The sequence below is a fragment of the Oncorhynchus gorbuscha genome, linkage group LG18 (assembly GCF_021184085.1).
Source record: "Oncorhynchus gorbuscha isolate QuinsamMale2020 ecotype Even-year linkage group LG18, OgorEven_v1.0, whole genome shotgun sequence".
Taxonomy (NCBI): Eukaryota; Metazoa; Chordata; class Actinopteri; order Salmoniformes; family Salmonidae; genus Oncorhynchus; species Oncorhynchus gorbuscha.
The window spans coordinates 52,710,506-52,728,993 of record NC_060190.1 but is presented as its reverse complement, the minus strand read 5'-3'; the positions used below and the strand labels follow the sequence as shown (position 1 = coordinate 52,728,993).

Below are 18,488 nucleotides of genomic sequence, written 5' to 3'. Positions count from 1 at the left end.
TATTCACTGTGGTGTGATGATTCTGCTGACTGCTGTTGTGAGAGATGGAGAGAGTCATCTGATCCAGGTAAACTCATGTGAGACCATGAATATGATAATGTGACCTTACCTCCTGCTTGATATATTAACTGTGAGCTATGAAAGATCCCCCTAAACGATAGCCATTGATCACCTGCCATTCCTAAAGCATAACCATAATACTGACTGGCCCTGGAATATTGCCTTTGAGACATCTCCTAATACTGATCTTGTAGGTATTCTGTAAAGAGCTACCACTTTCACTATCACTTTGTGTTTTCAAGCTACCAGTGAGAGTTACAGCAATCCTCCCACATGCTTGATTATACAGCTAGATCTGGGATGGAGGAGAGACCAATCTCATTAAATGCATCCCTCCCACCATCCCTCTCGGCTTTGCCAACAGCCAGTATGTCAATCAGTCAGCAAGATACTGTACCTCTCCCCTGTTCCAGGCATGCCTGACAGTCCTCAATGTTTACAGAATTACACAGTTTACTTGTGTAGGAAATATTTTGAAGCCAAATATAGCTTGCAAGCAACCTGTTGGCCAGACTTTCTGTATATATTATTGCATTACCTTCTTTGGCAAGACAACAAAAAGGCGTTAGCTAAAGCTTGTTTGAGCAATGTTGAAACTTCAAACCCAGTTCCTAGTAATGTCCGCTAATAAACGTTTCAACTGTTCACATTGCACTGCCTCCCCAAAGACACCAGACTCAGTCAGGAAGCAGCTCACGGGGCTGGCAAAGATAACCCAACATATTACAGCTAAGAGTTTTTACAGAGTAATGTCTACTCAAGCAGTTTTCTATAAAATAAATGATAAGAAAAACTATGCTGGGGTAGAATGTGCCTCAGACATATTAATAACACAGCATATGAAATGCCTCATCATGAAACACAAGAAACCTGTTCTGTTCTGTAAAATGCATACAGAACGCATGTCTCATTACTGTGGTTTCAAATGGGTATTTAACCGTTTTTTGAGAAAACAAACTATTTCAATGTTTAAAAGACTGGAAAAGTATATATTGTATGGTACATCTTTGTAGGCCTACGCCCTTCACTTGTCTATACAAGCCCCTGTGAGTCATAGGCCTATAGCAGAAGAAATGGCAAACGTGTTTCAATGCAAATAGAACAGACGGAGGCACAGTGTGAGCAGCCTGAATGCAAGGCCTTAGATGTGTTTCAACGCCCTCTAACTACAGAACACAGTCAACCAGGGAGCCATGTTTACTTGGCTTTCCTCCCGTCTCTATGGAAATAGTGCTGACCATGCTGATGATGGGCTAGCTAGACCTTCATTGTAACTACAGTTACTATAACGAGTCTAATCAAACAACACACCACCTGCTATAGCAACTGCATCTTGCGTCTGCGCCCTGACAGTGTACACAGGTCTGTATACGGTATCTGTGTCCTTTGTAACATTGTTTACTTGAACAGCTTGCAAACCCAGCTTGCAGATCTACCACTAAGCAGAATACTGTGCAGAGCAGACAGCAAGGAAAGGTGGAATGAAGATAAAAGGAAAAGGAGTGTTGTAAAGTGGGGTTGCTTCGGTGGAGTGTTAAATGTGAGCCCCGCTACTCTAAGACTACAGCTCAACTGAACATAAAGCAGAGCCATATAAATGTCAAGTGTCAAGTTGTCATGGTGACCGTTGTCCAGGACTTTTCATCTTAAGGGTCTCACTTAATGAAAGCTATCTGTCAAAGGTCCTAGAATCAACAGATGCACCTAGACACACACACACACACACACACACACACACACACACACACACACACACACACACACACACACACACACACACACACACACACACACACACACACACACACACACACACACACACACACACACACACACACACACACACACACACACACACACACACACACACAGAGAATACCACTGCTTTCCTGACTTGAATAGACCTGTAGACATGTTATGCATGTTCTACAACAATGTTTCTACTACAAAGTATTCTTTGCGATGCAAAAATATCTGAATCTGAAACAGACACACAGAGCAAACGTGCTGACACACACCTTACACCTTGTTGGAGGAAAAAGCTATTGATAGCTCCACTAGGAAAGGGAGAATATTGACCCGCAGTGAAACAGTCTACTCAGCAGAAATCTTCCAGAGGAGAAATCGCAGAAACCACAGTCCCTTCTCTCACAATCCAACCCTGTTCAAACATACACACACACACACAGACACACTGAGAGATACACACTATCACAGTCACTCACATACACCCCGCTTTTCAGCACAGGAAAGCCCACAGGAACGACAGGCCCTGGCTCTCCTATCAGCACGGGTTTCCCAGCACACTTCCTAGCACACCATCATGCTGGGACCTAACCAGGACCAGTGGCCCCCACCAAGACAGGGGACCCCAAATTAAAAGGTTGATAACATGTTTCTAATGTACATTCTAGTGAACCCCCTAACTCAAATACAACTTTTTACACTGCAAACTGCTATAACCTGTAGACTACAGAGTACCTGTTTAGGCTACTGATTCAATATGTTAGAGATGGAAGTTTTTTTTCCAATATAGCTTCTGTCACAGATTTGCCATCTCCTTTGATTTCCTTTTCCAAACATATCAGTCCTATACCTTTCTACTTTGACATGCCCCTTCTCTATGAAAAAAAGAGATGTTTCTGATTTTGGGTCATGCTAATACAGTATATTGATAACTTAATGAAGACAGATGTTTCCTCCTATGAGGCCAAACCACACAACCCCTGAAGATGGAATGCAGATAGAAAGCAGAGAGTCTCTTACCGCCTGGGTGGGTTGCTAACTGGAACACCTGTGGGGAGAAATGAAGCGGGAGACATTAGACATCTTTTTTTTTTATGTAACATCATGCTTTTGTTTGTTACTATAACTTGTACAACGTGTACCATATGGGAAGGACAGCTAAAAAGTTTGGAATACATCCAGATAGGTCTCAATGTGAGGAAAACTATACAAAAGTATATCTTATTTCCTCTTTACTTCATCTTAATTGACCTTGTTTTATGAAGAGCGGTATGTCCTGTGTCTCCAAGAAGACAATCGCTGATGAAAACAGACCACAGGAATTGTATTATTAGCGCTATATAGGTCCTGTGTGCAAATCAGCTTTTATGGAAAATATTCCTATTCAAACCATTATTTAATTTATCCAGAGACAATGTGAGCCCTCTCATCTCACCTGGGAGGGCAAAGTCCCAGCCGGACGCCCGTGTCCTCCACCATCCGCTGGGTAACAGGCTTCCACCGTACAGCATCATCAACCCCAGAATTCCCCAGTGGAGAAATGCACCACAACCCACTTAACGGATTACTACGCGTAGGCTTCGTGAGAAGTATTTTAATTAAGCACTAATCGCTTCCTTTTGTCCGACAGAAGTTCACATAGATTTAAATCTCCTTATTTAGCAAGGAGTGTAATTAATTAACTTCTGTTTGGCAACATGACTCAGGTAGTCAACAGCATACTGATATCAACCAGAGTTTCACTGCTCTTTATTCAATTAGAACCCGGCTCTCTTTATGACTGTCTGTCTGAAGATATTATGAAAACACTTTACCTGAAGAGGTCGTGGAGTCTTGTCCCTGTGAGGGATTGTCCTCCTGACCAGCAGGGGGCATTGCATTGAGGTGCTGTTGTGAATGTGCAAGGGGTGTTGTTACTGCATTGTCCTGTGGTTGGCTTGTGGCCTCCATAGATGACTCGTTTGCCGTTTGCATGGCTTCCACTGGGTCTTTCTCATCAGCACTGTCATCAAACTCAAACTTCTCTCCTTGCTCTTCATCTTCCTCCTCCTCTTCCTCCCTCTGTTGTTGCTGATAATTCACAGTGGACATAAGCTCTGAAACAGAGAACAGAGACAAAGGGATAGTACAAATGTTGAAGAAAAAACTGAAATAATGTTCCTTGTCTGACAGAAACTGACATGCACTTGACTTCCCAAAATTTGCTACAATTTAGAAACTGATTGGAGTTTTTGTTTACAAAGCAAACACATATAAATAGTTAAATGTATAAATACACAAACCACAAAAAGGTATAACAGTTGTAAGTACTAATAAAGTGTACTAAGGTAACCACCATGAACATGCAAAGGTTTTAAGCCACTTCAAGTGGAATGTCCATTTCATATACATGACAAACTATTTTGGTAAAGCTTATTTACTTTGTGCTCTTTTTTCAATGACTAATCGTTGTTTAAACTTTACACAGTACTAAGACTCTAATCTGTAGTTTGTGTATGGGTGCTGGCTGCTGAGAACTCAGGGTGAAAACTTAAAAGGTGGAATTATGTTGGAATGGGCTCCAGTTCCTCCTATCACAAAATGTTTGATTATCTGTACTTATATGTATATTTTTGACAACTTTTACTTCACTACATTCCTAAAGAAAATGTACTTTTTTCATTTCCGCTGACAACCAAAAGTACCCGTTACATTTTGAATGCTTAGCAGGACAGGAAAACGGACTCACTACGCACACATGCTTCATTTGTAAATGATGTCTGAGTGTTGGAGTGTGCCCCTGGCGATCCGTAAAAAGAAGGAAAGAATTGTGCCATTTGGTTTGCTTAATATAAGGAATTTAAAATTATTTATATACTTACTTTTGATATTTAAGTACCGTATATTTAAAACCAAATACTTTTCGTCAAGTAGTATTTTACTGGGTGACTTTCACTTTTACTTAAGTCATTATCTTCAGGTTAAACGTAATTACAGTTGAATGCCTTCAGTTGTACAACTGACTAGGTATCCCCCTTTCCCTTTCCCCTTACTCAAGTATGTCAATTGGGTACTATTTCCACCACTGTTTTAGTTTTAGTTTCATTCCAATCTAAATTCCAGAAAAAACAATGGTGTGAAACATCAGCCTGGTCTCATAGACTAGACGTAACAGCAAACGTTGTCACGCCCTGGTCGTAGTATTTTGTGTTTTTTTCATGTATTTGGTCAGGCCAGGGTGTGACATGGGTTTTTGTATGTGGTGTGTAGATAGTGGGATTGTAGCTTAGTGGGGTGTTCTAGGTTAGTCTATGGCTGTCTGAAGTGGTTCTCAATCAGAGGCAGGTGTTTATCGTTGTCTCTGATTGGGAACCATATTTAGGCAGCCATATTCTTTGGTTGTATTGTGGGTGATTGTCCTGAGTGTCTTGATGTCCTTGTTCGATGTATGTTGACACAAGTATAGGCTGTTTTCGGTTTTGTTTATTGTTTTGTAGTGTTCGTGTTTAGTCGTGTTTACGTTTGTTTAAATAAACATGGATCGCAATCGACACACTGCAGTTTGGTCCGATTCTCCTTCACCATATGAAAACCGTGACAAACGTTAATCTGGGACACTGAAATTAGTATAATATGTTACATTTGGTATGGTTCCATAGGACAGAAGGTAACTTAAGGCAAACATGAAAGTAGGGTGGTTGGGTAGGTGTATAACACAAATGTCTAACAACCCGAAGGTTGTGTGTTCGAATTTCATCACAGACAACTTTAGCATTTGAGCTAATTTGCAACTACTTATTACATTTAGCTACTTTGCAACCACTTAGCATGATAGCTAACCCTTACACTAACCTTAACCCTTTAACCTAACTCCTAACCTTAACACTAACCTTAACCCTAACCCCTAGCCTAGCTAACTTTAGCCACCTAGCTAACATTAGCCACAACAAATTGCAATTTGTAACATATCATAAGAAATGGATGATGGACATCCACAAATGAATACATACCATACCAAACTTAATATATCATACTAATTTGAGTGTCCCAGATGTACATTTACTATGTTACGCCAGTTTGGAAACATTAGCCTCATACTGTTTACATAGACATGTATTGTAATACAAAATAATATTTAGACAACTGCAAGATATTTTGTGAAGAAACAGTCTATTCCTGGATTCACAGGTCACTAAATCCTTTCACTGGATCATCTGATGTAAATTAAAAAAACAATAGTTAAGTCTGGTCAGAGTTGAGTTGTTGTGACCACTACGCTGTATTACCTACATTACTGAATGTGGGTCACTAGCAACAGGTTGTTTTGACTAGTTTGCTTTCTCAGTACTGTGAAAAATTCCAATCCTTTAAGCACGGCAGAATTATGGCTGCCTCCAGAACCACAAAGGAAGAGACATGCAACAGAGAGGGGATTACAGTTCCAGTATAAAAACAAGACAAAATTGCTGAGAAAGGCTGTTAGCATAATTAAACAGTCTGACAGGGCTTACCTGAAGATTAAAGGAGATATCTATACCCTGACGGTGATGAGCCCATACGGGTTGTTTTTGTCATTTTAATAAGGTATTCCTCTCACTACATACAACGTGTCTGGCCTAAATACCTCAACCTCATAGCTGGGGGCGGTTTCCCTACATGTAGAGGGCGGCTCTGTATCCTTAGCAGAGCACCACTCCTGAGTCCTGGAGTTCTAGTGAAGTCTCATAGTGCAGCATCTGCTTTACATTTCGATTAGTGCTGAACTGTTTCCTCTGCAGGAACATTCCTGGCCCTGATTGGCCTGTTTACACGACCCCTTGGGGAATGACAGCATAGGGTAAAGTGGGGTGGACCAGAACATGGGCGGCAAAAGAGTTTGGAGCTGGCCCATTTGGAGATCATTGCACAATTCATTTTCATCCCAAATCCTCCACTGAATACAAAGTCTGACTCAACCCTCTCCTGACAGTTCTATCAGGAAATTAGGTCAGTTATAGGGAGTGGGGTACTGTAATGTTGTTGGCATGGTGATGGCTTGAAACTACTAAACAGGGATACTTTTCTAATCTTAATTTGAGACGTATTAAACATGAGTGGCAAAGTAGGCCAGGTTTGAAAATTGCAGTCACTTTTCTTCAGGGTAATACTAAGACCATATCCTCACTCGGTCGGTGCAATTCTGGTCATGTGTGGACACAGCCCACCACGGCCTCTATCCTCTTCGCTGTACCACCAACCCAGTTTCTCCAGACGGCCCACTTACTGCTCTAATAAACAATGAGCCTTTTGTAGGGGAAAAGCTCTGCTCACTCTCAGAAAGCATTGTTTCTGCATTGGTCACTGAACTGCTGGACTGTCTGAGAGTGAGATCACAGGTCAGAGGGTGATGACCATGCTGTGCAGTATGTGATATGTCAGAGCCATGCTCTGCTCAGTATAATGGAGGATCTGTGGGATAAAATCAATGAGAACTGCTCCTCCCTCCAAGTTAAATACTTTAGTAGTCTACCACCATGTATAATGGAAAAATCACCAGGGTTTTTTCCAGAGAAGGAAAAGCATGATTGGCAAAATAATCTTTCATAATAAGTTCTGTTGGTGTAATTGATATGATCTTTCGAGCAGAGCATCCCCTAAGTTCTTTGACATTGAGCAATATGTATTAAATACTAACACAATACAATTGCAAAATGAAAATGAATGAGATGTCACTTTTTGCATAAAAAATGCACTTGACATTGCCAGCAGAAAATAGTTTGCTGCCTGACAAATCAAATCAAAGTTTATTTGTCATGTGCGCCGAATACAATAGGTGACCTTATAGTGAAATGCTTACTTACAGGCTCTAACCAATAGTGCAAAAAGGTATTAGGTGAACAATAGGTAAGTGAAGAAATAAAAACAACAGTAAAAAGACAGTGAAAAATAACAGTAGTGAGGCTATAAAAGTAGAGAGGCTACATACAGACACCGGTTAGTCAGGCTGATTGAGGTACTATGTACATGTAGATATGGTTAAAGTAACTATACATATCTGGTGAACAGAAAGTAGCAGTAGTGTAAAAGAGGGGTTGGCCGGGGATGGGTGACGGGACACAATGCAGATAGCCCGGTTAGCCAATGTGTGGGAGCACTGGTTGGTCAGGCCAATTGAGGTAGTATGTACATGAATGTATAGCCTCTTCAAACTCAGGAAACCCCCTCCTTTTGTTGAAATACTTTTGTACAACATAAATTTAAAAACCAAACTTGAAGTGAAAAATATTTTAGACTGCCTGTTAAAAGAGACTAGGATAAGAGGAAACGAAGCTTGAACTAGTTCTGTCCTAAAGGCATTCTTGAGGAAATTGGATACAGTACCTTGCAGAATTAAAATGAAACAAACACAACCACACACCCTAACGCAAATAAAGAGTTCAGCCCAGCCATGGTGTGGCAATGTTTGGAGAAGATGCAGAGGCAACAAGGAGGTCTTTGGTTGGACCTTGACTTCCAGAACACTCCCTGTTCACTGTTCACTGCTGGATGCAAAAGCAGATGGTGCAACTACAGACAGGAGGAAGGCACATATTTCCTAATGATTCAATGTTTGGGAGTATAGAATGTGCAACTGCAAGCTGGATTCATAGAGATGTTTGAATTCAAACATGAGATGGGAGAGATCTGCTGAACTGAATGTGCAATATCCCCCACAAAGACTTGAGTCCAGTTCTGGCTGCCCGCATAAGGCCCAGGCTGGGGCAGTCATTGGTTAGGCAAGGAGAGGGAGTCAGGGTGCATCAATGGACAATAGAACAGAGCCGCAGCTGGTGGAGTATAGACTGAATAAACAGCAACGGAATTCTTACAGAAGGCAGCTAAAACAGCCTTCTTTTATCTAGGCTCTTCCTTGGTTTTATGGCGGGTGGTTTGACTGGTTTCCAAACTTCCACTCTCTACTAGACAGGAGATGCAATGGAACATATCAGTCCAAAGAAGTTCTTCCTCCTTTTTCTGAATATCAAGATCCCAAAGGAAATAATCTTGTCGTCAAGAGATAGGGATGTGAGACAACCCATTTAGACGCAGGAAACAGTTAATCTGGTCAGAAGCAGTTGTCTGTCATCCTTTAGCTGTCAAAAACAGAGCTCCGTGAGTGGGAGTGTTTGCAACACATACTAATGGATTGTATGCCTCCTCGATTCCCCAACTAACTCCTGCCAAACATTGAGCATAGGGACCTGTTAGATTATCTGACTGTCAGATTTAAGTAGAATTTATCATAAACCAAAACTCAGTTTGTTTTTCTCCTGATGTAAGCTCCATTGTAAGCTACAGTACAGAAAGCTGTGTTATAGTGTACTGATTACTGAACATTGAGAACAAATATGTGTCAGCATCATAGACTGTATGGACAGCATAGTGAAACATTCATGATGCGCTGCTTTCATACGCACTGCCATGGTCGGCACTGTTCAGACATGCAGGTATACATTATTCATGCAAGAGCCACATTGGCCTTCAGTTGCCCTCCACTACAGAAGCTGTTGCTGTGCCCACTGTGCACGAAGGTAGTCTGTGATGGTAGTCACACTACTCAAGGTCACAGTGAGTGTTACTGTTCTCCACTGTTTTTCTCCATCTGGGCTCTGATCACTGACTGTACTGACTATACAGTGGCAAGAAAAAGTATGTGAACCCTTTGGAAAAATCTGGATTTCTGAATAAATTGGTCATAAAATTTGATCTGATCTTCATCTAGGTCACAACAACTGACAAACACAGTCTGCTTAAACTAATAACACGCAAACAATTATAAGTTTTCATGTCTTTATTGAACACACCGTGTAAACATTCACAGTGCAGGTTGGGAAAAGTATGTGAACCCTTGGATTTAATAACTGGTTGACCCTCTGGCAGCAACAAACAAATGTTTTCTGTAGTTGCAGATCAGACCTGTAACGGTCTGAGTGTAGTGGGTGAGGAGTCAGGCGCAGGAAGCAGAGAGTTCAGGGGAGTGCTAACATAAGCCAACCCTCACGAAAACCCAGGGCGTAATGAACAAACAAATGCCCCAAACAGGGGGACTTAAACTGTCCAGAAAAGGACCGTCTGGTACCCCAACACACACTGAAAGGGGGACACATTAGTAGAGGAGTGGCGTAATGAGTTCTGGGCCATTTCAGCCCAGGGGATGTATCTCGCCCACTCCCCTGGCCGGTCCTGGCAGTACGACCGCAGAAACCTACCCACCTCCTGGTTTACTCTCTCCACCTGCCCATTACTTTCGGGGTGATAACCGGAGGTCAGGCTGACCGAGACCCCCAGACGCTCCATGAACGCCCTCCATACTCGGGACGTGAACTGGGGGCCCCGATCAGAAACGATGTCCTCCGGCACCCCGTAGTGCCGGAAGACGTGGGTGAATAATGCCTCCGCAGTCAGTAGGGCTGTTGGGATACCGTGCAACGGGAGCAGACGGCAGGACTTAGAGAACCGATTCACAATCACCAGAACCGTGGTGTTGCCCTGAGACGGGGGAAGGTCGGTCAGGAAATCTACGGATAGATGTGACCATGGCCGTTGTGGAACGGGGAGGGGTTGTAACTTCCCTCTAGGAAGGTGCCTAGGAGCATTACTCTGGGCGCATACCGAACAGGAGGAGACATAAACCTTAACGTCCCTAGCCAAGGTAGGCCACCAATACCTCCCCCGAAGGCTCCCCACTGTCCCGAGGAGGGTAGGACGTGAGCCCACCGAATCAGTTGGTCCCGAACACCAAGCGGCACGTACCTCAGCCCCGCCGGACACTGAGGAGGCGCGGGTTCAGCCCGTAACGCCCGCTCGATGTCAGAGTCCACCTCCCATACCACCGGTGCCATCAGCTTTGAGGCCGGAAGGATGAGAGTAGGTTCGGTGGACCTATGCTCCGTGTCGTAAAGGCGGGACAGTGCGTCCGCCTTCACGTTCTGGGAGCCCGGTCTATATGATAAAAGGAACCGGAATCGAGTGAAAAACATGGCCCACCTTGCCTGCCGCGGGTTCTGTCTCCTCGCTGCCCGAACATTCTCCAGATTTTGGTGGTCGGTCCAGATGAGAAAGGGGTGCTTAGCCCCCTCAAGCCAGTGTCTCCACACCTTCAGAGCCTCCTCCTCTGGTACCCCTCGGCAAAGCCCCTCCCAACTCCATCGGAACAGGAGTGGAGGTGCTGGGTGGTGGAACACACAGGACCCTCTCCGAACACACGCGGGCAGCCAGCAGATTGTCCAGTCGGATGGACATGTCAATTAGCTCATTCAAGGAAAGAGCGGTGTCCCAACACGCTAGCTCCCTGCGGACGTCCTCCCGGAGACTACACCGGTAGTGGCCGATAAGGGCCCTGTCGTTCCACCCGGATCCTGCTGCCAAGGTACGGAACTCCAACGCGTAATCCTGGGCGCTCCTCTTCTCCTGCCGGAGATGGAATAGTCGTTCTCCCGCCGCTCGGCCATCTGAGGGATGGTCAAACACGGCGCGAAAGCGGAGAGAAAACTCGGGGTAGTGCTCCTTAGCTGAGTCTGGGCCATTCCAAACTGTGTTTGCCCACTCCAGAGCACGACCCGTGAGGCAGGAGATGAGGACATTCACCCTCTCCGCTCCCGAGGGAGTGGGTCTGACGATGGCCAGGTACAGTTCTAGCTGGAGTAAGAACCCCTGGCACCCTGCTGCCGCTCCATCATAGACCCTCGGGAGCGTAAGACGGAGGGTGCTGGAGTCGGGAGATGGGGAGTCCTGAGGAGGGGGCGCCGAAGGTGGAGAGAAGAGACCGCTTCTCTCCCATCGGTCCATTCTCTCCATGACAAGATCCATCGCCGTTCCGATCCGATGGAGAACGGTGGTGTGATGTAGAACCCTCTCTTCCATCGATGGGAGGGGAGTGGCTGTTGCTCCTGCTGACTCCATTCCAGGTGTGCTGGATTCTGTAACGGTCTGAGTGTAGTGGGTGAGGAGTCAGGCGCAGGAAGCAGAGAGTTCAGGGGAGTGCTATTTTAATGCACAGAGAAACGGCAAACATAAGCCAACCCTCACGAAAACAGAGGGCGTAATGAACAAACAAATGCCCCAAACAGGGGGACTTAAACTGTCCAGAAAAAAAACACAAAATGGGAAAACACAAAACCCATAGACGTGCACACAAGTACACCAAACAGACGGTCACAATAATTAATCCCGCACAAGGAACCATGCGGGCCGGCTGACTAATAAAGCCTTACACTAACTACCTAACTCAAAACAGGTGCACTCAATAAACACATAAGGAGGGGGAGGAAATAATCAGTGGCAGCTAGTAGGCCAGCGATGACGACTGCCGAGCGCCACCCAAACGGGAAGGGGAGTGTCCTTCGGTCGGAGTCGTGACAAGACCAGCACAACGGTCAGGAGGAATGTTGGTCCATTCCTCTTTACAAAACTGTTTCAGTTCAGCAATATTCTTGGGATGTCTGGTGTGAACCGCTCACTTGAGGTCATGCCACAGCATTTCAATCAGGTTGAGGTCAGGACTCGGACTGGGCCACTCCAGAAGGCGTATTTTCTTCTGTAGAAGCCATTCTGTTGTTGATTTACTTCTGTGTTTTAGGTCATTGTCCTGTTGCATCACCCAACTTCTGTTGAGCTTCAAATGGTGGACAGATAGCATTACATTCTCCTGAAAAATGTCTTGATAAACTTGGGAATTAATTTTTGGATCGATGATAGCATACCGTCCAGGCCCTGAGGCAGCAAAGCAGCCCAAAACCATGATGCTCCCTCCATCATACTTTACAGTTGGGATGAAGTTTTGATGTTGGTGTGTTGTGCCTTTTTTCCTCCACACATAGTGCTGTGTTCCTTCCAAGCAACTCAACTATCGTTTCATCTGTCCACTGAATATTTTGCCAGTAGTGCTGTGTGTTCCTTCCAAGCAACTCAACTATAGTTTCACCTATCCACAGAATATTTTGCCAGTAGTGCTGTGGAACATCCAGATGTTGTTTTTTTTTGCGAACTTCAGACATGGAAAGTTTTTTTTTGGACAGCAGTGGCTTCTTCCATGGTGTCCTCCCATGCGCACCATTCTTGTTTAGTGTTATACGTATCATAGACTCGTCAACAGAGATGTTAGAATGTTCTTTAGCTTAACCTCATTGAGCATGCTGCGCTCTGCTCACGCAGTCATCTTTACAGGACGGCCACTCCAAAGAAGAGTAGCAACAGTGCTTAACTTTCTCCATTTACAGACAATTTGTCTTACCGTGGACTGATGAACATCAAGGCTTTTTTACATACTTCTGTAACCCTTTCCAGCTTTATGCAAGTCAACAATTCTAAATCTTGGGTCTTCTGAGATCTCTTTTGTTCGAGGCATGGTTCACATCAGGCAATGTGAAAAGCAAACTCCAATTTTGTGAATGTTTTTGTGGTCCTTCTGTAGCTCAGTTGGTAGAGCATGGCGCTTGTAACGCCAGGGTAGTGGGTTCGATCCCCGGGACCACCCATACATAGAATGTATGCACACATGACTGTAAGTCGCTTTGGATAAAAGCGTCTGCTAAATGGCATATATTATTTTTAATACGGCAGGGCAGCTCTAACCAACATCTCCAATCTCGTCTCAATGATTGTACTCCAGGTTAGCGGACTCCTGACTCCAATTAGCGTTTGGAGAAGTCATTAGCCTAGGGGTTCACATAATTTTTCCAACCAACACTGTGAATGTTTAAATTGCGTATTCAATATAAACAAGAAAAAGACAATCATTTGTGTGTTATTAGTTTAAGCAGACTGTGTTTGTCTGTTGTTGTGACTTAGATGAAGATCAGATCTAATTTTATAACCAGTTTATGCAGAAATCCAGATAATTCCAAAGGGTTCACATACTTTTTCTTGTCACAGTGTCACAGTACATACCTTGTCACAGTACATACCTAAGTCCAAACACTGCAGGTAAGTCACTTCCCTAATAGCAATGTAATTATAGTATAAATCCACTTTATATTTGTAACAGTCATAGTCATAGTTGACATTGCACATTCATAAATGTATATTGTACATCCTGCTGTGTACATAGCAGTTTTATTACTATCCATACTACCTTCCTCTATTGACTTATTTTTTATTATTATTTATAACGTACTACAATGTTGAGGGAGCTAGCATGTAAGCATTTCACTGCACCTTTTATACCTGCTGTAAACTGTGTATGTTACAAGTTTAACCAAGATCAAACATTCTAGGTGTATGGTAAGTCCTTAATAATCAAACTTTCCCATCTAGGGTTATGGTTGGGTGTCAGAATGACCAAAACATCACTGTGTGACAGCAGGTTCACTGACCTGGGTGTCCTGTTCCCACACTCTCCATTGTGATCTCTGTCAATGGCGCATCTGAATGATCTTTTCTTGGGCCAATGAAAGCTCGGTTTGAAGCTTTGTGTACATGTTCATTGTTGATACTTCCCTATTGTTCAGTCTTGGCCAGCCAGGGTTGTTGTTCAGTATCATTATACAGAATTGTTAGCTGTTACTATACAGAGGGGGGTTGAGCTGTCCCTTTGATGCAGTCGTAGGAATTTGACTTTGCTATTAATGTATGAATGCAACTTACGGCACAGTTACAGCAAGCATGAAGGATGTGACACAGTACAGAGAGATGGTAGGGCTGTGATGGTCATGGAATTTTGGATGACTTATTGGTCAGCCAAATGACCGCGCTCACTGTTAAAACACACCCCCCCCCCCACCCTTTGCTTGTTTTAGCGAGGAGCAATAAAGTTTCACGTTACAGCGGAAACGGGCACAAATGTCCGACCGTCCCGTCTTCAGTCAGCCATTCTTTACAATTATTTTTTAAAGCGGTTATGACGGTTATTATATTTTCATGCCGGTCTTCATCCATAACTGTCTGTACTAATTCCCCTAGGGCTTCCGGGAGTGGGAAGGCCTCAGCTGTGTATTCACTATGGCATGAGAGGAAAAGGCGAGTGGGGTCCCATTCATAGGAGAATCTTTGTGGTTTAAGCTCCAGGCCAGACATGCATGGACTATTAATTAATGGAACTTGATTGTCGAACAAAAGTTTAACAGTCTGACTCAGGGAATGCTGGGACATCCGACTAAAGCGGGAAACACTACATCTTTCCAAAATGCAGATCAGAGGTCCCCCTCTCCCCATTCCTTTCTCCTCTGTGGGGATGAGGCAGCGTGAAATTCATTCAGGGAGGGGCTATTGTACTCCAGGAAGGAGCCCCAAGACTAGGGCTGGATAGACGACTCCTGTTTCAGCCTGGGGCTATGGAGGGGGTACAGTAATGTATATACTGGAGTGGAGTATCTCTGGCCCAGTTCTGCCTGGAATCAATGTATAGATCCTCCCTATAGATGGTGTATGTCTCTGGACCAGAGTGCCTCATGGTCTTCCCTTGATAATATGGGTAGCCAAGCACCAGACACAGCCCTCTCTGAAGGTTAGTCCTGGTGTAATCGTCTGTGAAAGAGTGTATTCAACAAAGAGGCCACCCGGCTTTGGGTATTGCCTCTGCTCTCCTTTCCTCCTCTGTAACTCCGCTGCCCGAAGCTGCAAGCTATCGGACCCAGGGTCTGAGAGCACAAAACAACACACCCACCCACCCCCACTCCCTCCATGGCCCCTTCCACAAAGCTCTTGTCTTGGTGAACATGCAGAGAAGTGAAACAAAAAAGAGGGAGAGTGTGTATAGTAGAATACAATAAAAATACATCTCTCACCTTCTTGTCCTCGGTAGTATTTCCTCCAACAAGCTTCAGTTACTCCCTGTGAACTCTTTAATCCTGGTTACCTCCCATGAACATTCTGCTTATATACTGGCAGGTTCCTCACTCATTCCCCTGTATGTCTGCTTTAAGAGCTCCTAGGGCTCCGGCAGAATAGACTAGAAATACTGTTTACTTTCCCACATTAGGTCAGCTCCACTCCTCACACTAGCTGCTCTGAATGAGGCTCCCCCTACTCCCTCCTCTCTCGATTCTATGGTTCAGTCCCTCCCTCTCGCTCTCTTTCTCACAATTTCTTGCCCTGTCTTTCTGTCCCTCTTCCCTCTTTTTCTCTCCCCTTATGTTTAGTCCCTCCCTCCCTCCTCCAATCTCCTGCCCCCTGCTGCTTAACAGACACAAAGCAGGCCAAAGGGCTTTCTCAGCATTGATTGGCCAATGGCAGAGCAAAAGTCTTGGCTTCGGCCAATAGAAATGCTAAAGTATGGCACATGGCCAATCAGAGCAGATATGCAGATGTAGAGGGTGGGCCAAGAGGTATTAGGATGGGAAACTTGGGTGAAAGGGGGAATAGTTTGGAACAATGTTAGTGATTACATCACCAAGCCGAGGAATACAAATTTTAAAATGAAAAAATACTCATGTCAACTGAACTAAGATGGACATCAGTAGAAAGGAAAGAGAAGTACCTGAGAATATTAGTGCAATATGTGTAACAATTGTCAGTAAACATCTCCTTTTTAGGTTCAAACATTTTGATCAATATATATATTCAAGGAAAGAGAATAATGTACCGTAAAAGCTGTGATTGGCTGAATGTCTTGAACTCTGACTTAATATGTCAATGGCTCAATTTCTGCTCCTATGTTCATTTACTTTACGGCAAGGCAGTGAGTAGTGACCTGGACCACTGGCAGACATCAGGGGTCAAGCCCCATTAACAAGCCTGCAGTTCTAAAATCAAACTATTTATTAATTCTATTTATTGATGTTTCAAGGCAACTTGACTTACTTGGCTTATTCCTTTCAACTCCTAGTGGAACAAAGGGCCTCAGAGCTGCAACTCCAGAAAACGCTGTTCTGGAACGTTTTCTTGATTTCATTCCAGGTGGTTCCTGCCTTCATCTTCTCCTCATTTGTGCTGTTCCATGTCTTTTTTGGGCAGCCAACCTTCCTTCTGCCCTGTGGGTTTCACTCTCAGCAAAAGAAAGTCACCTTAAAATATAGGACTTTACAGCTCACACATACTCAAACTGAGAATTAGCTTATTTTCTCAGATCTGCATTTAAGCAATGAGGTATGTCTATTGTTGTTGAGGGGATTTATTAAAACACATTGAACAAATACACAGAGTACAAAGTAAAAGATGACAATTCACTTTTTTCATTCATTTGCAATTTAGCACAAACATCTGTACCATTATAACACTGCTTGAATTCAATGTCTCTCTCAAAGCTAGCTACACAGAGCAACCATCTCTGAACTTTAAGAACTCTACCAAAGTGAACCTTCATACAAAACATTTCACATGCTGTACATTCACTGCAACAAAGGTGCCTTTACCAGGGTCATTTGGTAGCTTTTGAAGCCTTGTTTATAAGCATGTACATACACTGTAAATATATTTATAGTATTAGACTGAGGCCTTCTTACAAACACATTACATTCATACTGACTTCAGTTTGATTGCATTTCATAGTCACTTCAGCACTCCCTAAGGAAACAGACATGTGGATTTGATTGAACACATCCTGTGCGCACATTGCAGTTCTATGGCAACTACCCTGCAACATTCAGTTTCTCTCATGCATACTGTGTAGTTAGGTACATGATCGATAAGAGTATGAGAGAGACAAAGCACTGTAAATCTTAGTATTTACATAGCGTTGTTATATGCTGCTATCCAGTAACACTATTTCAATCAATGACAAGGTGTGTGGGTCTTGTCCAAACCTACACGATAGCTAGTCCACACAGTGACCCTCACATGACTTACAAATGGAGTAACAGGCTGAACAGAAACACTGGGACTGTACACTCCATGGACAGAACAGCACTGATAAACACGCACTAAATTGGGGGCAAAATAGTAGCCTAAGAACTGACATGTGCCCTATTTGTTATTCCTATTTCAACTGGCCAATATCTATTGTTGTGTTTGTAATTGAATGAGGTCAGTCAAGGCCGTGTGATACTGCACTCAGTTAAACTTCAGGTAAAGTGCTTTGTCTGAGAAGACAGTCAGACACGGGCAGACAATGTGCAGTAACACTTTTCAGCCAACAGAGCACCTCAGAACATTCATATAAAAAGCCTATAGAGCAGAGCTACAATCACACCCTGTATACAGTAATCTCTTCAGTTCAGGACAGTCCATTTACAATTCCTTTCTCAAGACCTCCACATGAGGGCTATAGCCGTGTCATTAAAAATAATACAAATAGGTACACTACCGTTCAAAAGTTTGGGGTCACTTAGAAATGTCCTTGTTTTTAAAAGAAAAGCTAATTTTGTTGTCCATTAAAATAACATCAAATTGATCAGATATACAGTGTAGACATGGTTAATGTTGTAAATGACTATTGTAGCTGGAAACGGCACATTTTTTATGGAATATCTACATAGGCGTACAGAGACCCATTATCAGCAACCATCACTCCTATGTTCCAATGGCACGTTGTCTTAGCTAATCCAAGTTTATAATTTTAAAAGGCTAATAGACCATTAGAAACCCTTTTTGCAATTATGTTAGCATAGCTGAAAACTGTTGTCCTGAATTACTGAAGCAATAAAACTGGCCTTTAGACTAGTTGAGTATCAGCGTTTGTGGGTTCAATTACATGGCTTGAAACAAAGAACTTTCTTCTGAAACTCGTCAGTCTATTCTTGTTCTGAGAAATTCACTTATTTGGGGTAGGGGGCAGTATTGAGTTGCATGGATGAAAAATGTGCCCAAAT

The 18,488-nt window shown here is 43.4% G+C and overlaps 1 protein-coding gene across 2 annotated transcripts in view; it reads right to left on the bottom strand.

Annotated features, from left to right (window-relative positions):
* Window positions 1-15,781, bottom strand: part of LOC124002665 (rho guanine nucleotide exchange factor 10-like protein) — a 119,959-nt gene extending 104,178 nt beyond the window's left edge. For both annotated transcript variants that reach the window (XM_046310276.1, XM_046310277.1), the window contains exons 1-3: window positions 15,528-15,781; window positions 3,621-3,902; window positions 2,827-2,854 (exon numbers count right to left, since the gene is read on the bottom strand). In XM_046310276.1, coding sequence (XP_046166232.1) covers window positions 2,827-2,854; window positions 3,621-3,897 — 305 coding nt within the window. In that variant the 5' untranslated portion in view covers window positions 3,898-3,902; window positions 15,528-15,781. The remainder of the gene's footprint in view (window positions 1-2,826; window positions 2,855-3,620; window positions 3,903-15,527) is intronic.
* Window positions 15,782-18,488: the final 2,707 nt, after the last annotated feature.